The sequence below is a fragment of the Sapajus apella genome, unplaced genomic scaffold (assembly GCF_009761245.1).
Source record: "Sapajus apella isolate SASKATOON/1434 unplaced genomic scaffold, GSC_monkey_1.0 scaffold20, whole genome shotgun sequence".
NCBI classification, from domain to species: domain Eukaryota; kingdom Metazoa; phylum Chordata; class Mammalia; order Primates; family Cebidae; genus Sapajus; species Sapajus apella.
Window position 1 is genome coordinate 27,184,276 of NW_022436960.1, and position 7,618 is coordinate 27,191,893.

Below are 7,618 nucleotides of genomic sequence, written 5' to 3' on the forward strand. Positions count from 1 at the left end.
CAATGATTATTATCACCATGAAGATTCCCCCATGTTGCCCTTTTATAACCACCCATACTTCTTAACCCCACCCCATTAATCTGTTCCCCATTCTAAAATTTTGTCATTTCAAGAATGTTATATAGAGTCACATAACATGTAACATTTGACACTAGTTTTTTTTTGTAAAGAGACAAATGCAATGTAGATGATATATAAAGAAAAATCCAGTGAAAAGTAAGTCTTCACCAAAATGTTTTGTCTTTCCTTTCCCATGTCTTCTATCCATGTTACTGTCCTAATATTGTCATGCAATCATCAGAAAGTCTCAAAATGATTTTAAGTTTTTTCACCCAGATAATGGTTTTCTCCAGTAATTTGCAATCATGACTTCACATTATAATGACCTGGGTAGCTTTTAGTAAGTAAAAATACTTCACTCTGGGTGGGGTGGGGTGGGGTGTAGTGACCGGGACATAAACCAGGGTTAAAGCTACTGCCATAGTGTAAGACAGTATGTAAGATACTGTTTGCCAGGACAGGGTGGGAAGGTTGAGGAGGAGTCCAGAAAATAAGGAAGGTAGACAAAAACTAACCTAAAAGAAATTAGTAGAGAATTAGTTGGAAAGTGGTTCTAACAAAAACAAAATTAATTAGATTTACAAGAAGGAAAACATTAATTGAGACTGATGAGAGAACAGATTTATTGGAAGATTATCAGGACTTACTACAAACACAATCTCATTTTTTTCAATGCATGTTTCCGTGTGTGTGCCTACCATGTGGTAGACTCTTCATACTGACAAAGATGAACATAACAAAGTATCTACTCTTAAGAGTCAACCTGTAAAGTACAAATTAGCAAACAGGCAATTATACAATCCAGGAATCCAAATAGGGATAAAAGAACAGCTGGTAGTACCTCTTCCTAGTCTAGGATAGAAGAATTTAGGAATGGATTGAAGGCCATTCCAAAAGAAGGGGAGTTTGTAAGAATAAGGATGTATAAAAGAGCAAGGAGAAATGGCCATAAATTGGTGTGGAAAAGTGAAGATTAGGCTAAAAAGGTAGGTAAGTAGATCATGAGGGTTTTTCTTAGCTAAACAGGGAAAATTATGTTTTTTAATCAAAGTTTTCAGAATGCTTCATAAGCAGGAGCTGTTAACTGGGGCCTAAAGAAAGAATGCAGGGAGTTTACAAACTTGGATAGAGAAAAACTTACAGCCTCTAATTGAAACTTAGCATTTCCTCCATATAAATATAAGAAACTATCCACAGTAGTGGATTTTTTTTTTTTTTTTTTTTTGGTCGAAGTCTTGCTCTGTCGCCCAGGCTAGAGTGCAGTGGCGCAATCTCCGTTCACTGCAATCTAAGCCTCCTAGGTCTAAGCGATTCTCCTGCGTCAGCCTCCTGAGTAGCTAGGACTACAGGTGCCTGCCAGCACGCTCAGCTAATTTTTTTTTTTTTTTTTTAGTAGAGATGGGGTTTCACCATGTTAGTCAGGATGTCTTGATCTCCTGAGGTCATGATCCACCCACCTCGGCCTCCCAAAGTACTGGGATTACAGGTGTGAGCCACCAAGCCCAAGCCCAGCCCACAGTAGTGGATTAATGTGACATCATTACCAAAAAAAAAAAAAAAAAAAAATGCATCTTTTTTCATATTACTTTGCAATTGTTACAAGTATTTTGAAAAACTGTATCACTCTTTGAAATTATGGTAGGTATTAGATCTGCTGCTAGGCCTCACTATTTTAATATATTAACAAAGAGGCAAATATATTATTATGTCTCAAATTGTTTATTTTTTGCTACTCCTAGGCAAATGCTTCCTAATTTTGGCTTATGTAGTGGTACCCAGAATGCCTACTCTGCCCTCCTTCCCCTTCCTGGGAAAACCAAGAATAGAAAGATACAGCCTCAAGTGTAGGGTTCATGTCAGTTCAGAAACAGATCCATATATCAAGTGAAGCAAACTACCTATTTTAAGCAAACAGTTCATTACTTCTAAATAAGATTGAACAATCAAAGATTATCATACAATTGCAGATATATAAAAGTTAAAACTAGAAAGAATAAGTTGAATACATACAACTAATCCAGAATAATTAAAATAATGCAAAATGTGGCACATATATACCATGGAATACTAGGCAGCCATAAAAATGGATGAGTTCATGTTCTTTGCAGGGACATGGATGAAGCTGGAAACCATCATTCTCAGCAAACTGACACAGAACAGAAAACCAAACACCACATGTTCTCTCTTATAAGTGGGTGTTCAACAATGAAAACACATGGACACAGGGAGGGGAACATCACACACGGGGGCCGGGGGGGGGGGGGGGGGGGGTTAGGGAAGGTATAGTAGGGACAGGGGATTGGGGAGGGTTAACATTAGGAGAAATACTTAATGTAGCGGACGAGGGGTTGGATGCAGCAAACCACCACAGCATGTGTAACAATGCACAATCTGTACATGTACCCCAGAACTTAAAGTATAATTAAAAAAAGAAAAAAATTCAAAAAACAGAAAGGAACTTTAAACAATCTAAAATAGTCAAAGAGATTTGAAAAGACATTACATCCATGAAATACTAAAACTAATCAAAAAGCAAAAATAGTTCTTGTATATTAAAATCATGCTTGCCAAAATAAAAAACTAAATTAAACACCCGTATCCTGTGTGGGTAATAAATAACAATATAGACATGGTTGAAGACAAATTTAGTTTAAGAAGACAAAATCCAAGAAATCTCCAAGAATTTAAAGCTAAGAGGCAAGACTAAAAGTATAAAAACAGTAAAGAAATATGGAGGCTACAGCCAAAATTTATCTAACAGGAATTCCACAAGGACAGAAAAGAAAGGATAAGGGAAATACTTCCCACAACTGAAAGACTGAAAGGGCACACTCACTGCATGACCAAAATAATGAAAAATGACGTATCAGAACACATCCTGGTAAAGTATCTGTACTCTAAAGATAAAACAAAAAAACAAAACAAAACAAAAAAAACGCCTTGTAAAAGTTTTCATAGAGAGAAGGAAAAACCCACAGGTTTTATATAAAGAAATAAGATTCCATGTCTTCTGTGTAAATCCAAAGATCTCCTTCATTAGAAGCTACACAATGTGATCACTTAATCAATCGTAATTACCACAAATTTACAGAGAGAAATTGCAAATCCCATATATTTCCTGATACTAGATCATGAAATTGCAAGAGATGGTTAAAATCTGGGTATCTATTTTATGAATCCTTCAAAAAAGTACATATATCCTCAAACTAATGTAGGTTTCTCTAAATAACTAGGGTGCCTTATTTTGATAATCAATTAATGAACTCTACTGCAATGCAGTTATGTCTCAGGGGCTACAAAAGTATGTGGGACTAAGCAGCCCTGATTGCTGTGCTATTTAAATTCCAATGTCTGTTTTCCATCATTTCCTCCGGTTTTCCCTTGTATTGAGATTATCAGTTGTCATTTCTTATAAGTCTCAGTGTATTAACTTTATGAATTACCTCCCCTCCGCTTTTTCCAATCTGATAATTCTAACCTCTTCTGGTCTGGAAAAACAGATAATCGTGTCTATTAAAACTGCATCTAAAGTATAATGGCACTGAGTAAAGGCCTTCCTTAAAAAAGAATAAAGTTTAAGGCATCTGTTAAAATTGCCCAAGGATCTTGATAGTTTAATTTTTGGTTTTTGGAAATGTTACAAAGTGCTGAGAGTTCATGATAAATTCTGGAAAAGTGAATCATTAAATCATGCTTTCTAAAGGACTTATTTTCTATCAGAGATTTTACACAAAGACTTTAATAAGGTATCTTTCCTTCTTTTACACGTACTTTCTTTTAATCTTGTGATCTAGTCCTAAATTTAAAGTTTAGCAAATCTCTACCTGTCCGGGAAGAGGCGTGTTGCCAGCATATAGTTCATGGAGGTCTTATGTTCGAGGTAGGACCTGAAAGGCAAAGAAAGAATCTTATTTCTTAAGCTAGTTCAAGAGGAAAATGTAGAAATAAAAACATGAATCAAGCACAAAGTAACAGGTTGTCTATATGCTGTTTTTAATGAAATATATTGTTTGTAAAGTGGCCAAGGAAAAGACAATTTCTCCAATTTAAATTATAAGATACTAGAATAGAAACAAATAGAATAAAAAGAATAAGGAAAAAGAGGACTTAATTTAGAAAACAGAAAAACCGGCATTTCTTCAATTAATAATAACTAATATACTAAGTTCAGAAAATAAGACTAAAAGATAAAAGAAAAACTAACAGAAGTTTATACACAGGTCAAATGAAACTGGGGATGGGAGATGCATAAAGGGGCTGAAAATGTAGGTTAGAGACTGTTTCAATCATGTTATTCCTCAAATTAAGAGCTTTCAGTGGCTCCTCGAAGTCTACTGCAAAAAGCAAATACTTTCTCTTCCAAACTTTCAAAAGTTTGGTCATCTGTAACATCAATTCATTCACACTTTCTCCACACGGTTGCTCAACACGAATCCTGCAGTACAGTCAGCCAAGTCTCCTTAGAATCCTCTTGTCAGCTGTTTGAACCAGAGCAACTCCATCTTGAATAGGGGCTGGGTAAAATGAGGCTGAGGCCAGCTGGGCTGCATATCCAGATGGTAAGGCATTCTAAGTCACAGAATGAGACAGGAGGTTCACACAACAGGTGATAAAGACCTTGCTGATAAAACAGGTTGCAGTACAGAAGCCAGCTAAAAGCCACCAAAACCAAGACAGCAATGAGAGGGACCTCTGGTTGTTCTCACTGTTATACTCCCACCAGCACCATGACAGTATACAAATGCCCTGCAATGTCGGGAAGTTATCCTATATGGTCTACAAAGGGTAGGCATGAATAATCCACCCCTTTAGCATACTATCAAGAAATAACCATCAAAATGGGCAACCGGCAGCCTTTGGGGCTGCTCTGCCTATGGAGCAGTCATTCTTTCATTCCTTCACTTTCTTAATAAACTTGCTTTCACTTTACTGTATGGAATCACCTGAATTCCTTCTTGCACAAGATCCAAGAACCCTCTCCTGGGGTCTGGATCGGGACCCTTTCCATTAACACTCTCACACCTCCCATTGATCTACTGCCTCTGACTGGACACCTTTCCCCCATATCTCCTCTACATCTATACAGCTGTCCTCCCTCATATTTCAGTTATCCACAGTAAACAAAAGTCTGAAAATATTACATGAAAAATTCCATAAGTAATTCATAAATTTTAAATTATGCACTGTCCTGAGTAGTGTGATAAAATCTCATACATTCTGCTCTTTCCCACCAGGAATGTGGATCATCCCTTTGTCCAGTGTCTCTGCACTGTAGACATCCCAAGCCCATGAACCACTTAGTGCTTGTGTTTAAGGAATCCTTATTTTACTTAATAATAGCCTCCAAAGGCAAGAGTAGTGGTGCTGGCAATCTGCATATGCTGAAGAGAACTGTAAAATGCTTCCTTTTAATGAAAAGGTAAACAGTTCTTGACTTAAGGAAACAAAAATCATACGCTGGAGTTGCTAAAATAAAAACAAATTTTCTATGCATGAAATCATGACGAAGAAGAAAGAAATTCATGCTAGTTCTGCTGTCACACCTCAAACTACAAAAGTGATGGCCACAGTGCACGGTAAGTACTCAGATGGAAAAGACATTAAATTTTGGGGTGGAAGACATGAACAAGTGACTGCAGTGTGTCACACCAGAAAGCACTGAGCCCACACCAAGACTTCAGCAAGGGCTCTGAAATGAGTGAACCAAGCCATTTACTGCAAGTAAGGGGTGGTTACACACATTCAGGAATACAGAAGGTCAACAGTAGCCTAACACTAAGTCACAATGCCTATGGCGTTCACCTCACTTCATCTCATCTCACTGTATCATCACACATCATCACAAAAGGAAGGGCAAGTACAGTAGGACATCTGTGAGGCCACACTCACATAACTTGTATTACAGAAGATTGTTTTAACTGCTCTATTTTGTTACTAGTTACTGTTAATATCTTACTGTGCCTAATTAACAAATTTAACTTTATCATGGGTACATAGTATAGGAAAAAACATAGTATATATAGTTGTAAACAATGTGGGGGTTAGGGGTACTGCCTCCCCACCCACAGAGTCAAAAATGTGCACATAACTTTTGCTTCCTCAAAAAGTTAATTGCTAATAGCCGACTGTTGACCAGAAGTCTTACCAGTAATATAAAAACTGGATTAACACATATTTTGTATGTTATATGTATCAAACACTATATTCTTACAATAAAGTAAGCTAGCGAAAATGTTATTAAGAAAATCACAAGAAGGAGGAAGAAGATCTAGTTGCTGCCCCAGGGTGGCAGAGGCAGAAGAAAATGCATGTATAATTGTGCTTCAAACACATATTGCTTGAGAGTCAACTGCCTGGTACTATCCAGTTTCAGGCATCCACAGGTACTCTTGGAAGGTATCCTCTGCAGATAATCCTCTGCTGATAAGGGGTTTTCTACTCTACTACACCCTTCAAAAAGCAGGTCAAGTCCACCCTGCTGTACAAAGCATTCCCTGATATGTCCTATCATGTCTTTACCGTATGCCTGAGGGCCTGTCACATACTATTCCTACAGAGCAAACTTTTTCCTGCTCTGTAAGATGCAGCAGGAAAAAAGTAGGATCTAGACTCAGAATACCTGATCCAAGTCTCACGGTGTGGTTATGGACAAGTCACATTGTTTTACTGAGCCTTAGTGTCCTTGCCATTAAAATGTGAATGAAACAACGAAGTATATAAAGTACATTACAATTACAAAAAGCTATACAAATATGAGCTGTTCTTATATGTTTAAGTAATTTTCCATGAACATACTGATAACTCTCAACAGACAGGGATCCCACCTAGTATTTATTTTATATGCCAAAGAACCAGGCATAGTGCTAGACATTTGTTGATAATAAATATGTATTAATAAAATTGCATATTTGTTAGTAAACATATCTCCCACATTCTATGTAAAGGCAGCTCAATTAATATTAATTGAGTCTCTTTCCTCAGAATGCACCAAGAGAGTGAGGGTAATTTACCAATGTGATTAGTAATTTAGAAAAAAAAAAAAAAAAAAAAAAAAAAACAGAAAAAGGGGCACTGAGCATCTCTCCTTTTTCTCTTGGGAGATAATACCCACTTTGTAAATACATATCCTCTACTGCTCCTATAGGGTCAGGCACTCCCCATACACGGCTCAGACCAACCTTACTTACAATAGGCATTATAAGTCTGTCCAATCCTGAAATTCAACAGGAAGTACATTTGCTTGCAGACAGTTATAATCAATTCCAACCTAGACTTTATCAGTAAAAAATACAGCATTTTGGTCTTCATCTATTTTAGCCCTTGTTTTATTTCTCAGCTGCTTCAAAACCAAGCTAGTAAAGAAAGATATCATTGTTGGACTTCCTTAAAAGACTCCCAACATTATTTGTAATTGATTCCATAGAAAAAGATACTTACAGAAAGGTCCTATATCTTGAAATACTCAAAAAATGGAGGGTCCCCTTTTCATTAATTAAAAGATATGTTTTTGAGGAAATGAAAAAATTCAAATTCTTTAAAATCCAACAATGATATCTTT

General features: G+C 36.7%; 1 protein-coding gene across 26 annotated transcripts in view; it reads right to left on the minus strand.

Annotated features, from left to right (window-relative positions):
• TTLL5 (tubulin tyrosine ligase like 5) overlaps positions 1–7,618 on the minus strand; it is a 283,926-nt gene that overhangs the window by 194,217 nt on the left and 82,091 nt on the right. For all 26 annotated transcript variants that reach the window (XR_004271639.1, XR_004271640.1, XR_004271638.1 and 23 more), the window contains one exon: positions 3,885–3,947. Coding sequence is in view for 23 of the 26 variants with exons in the window: in XM_032287240.1 (XP_032143131.1) it covers positions 3,885–3,947 (63 nt within the window). In the remaining 3 variants the exon portion in view is untranslated. The remainder of the gene's footprint in view (positions 1–3,884; positions 3,948–7,618) is intronic.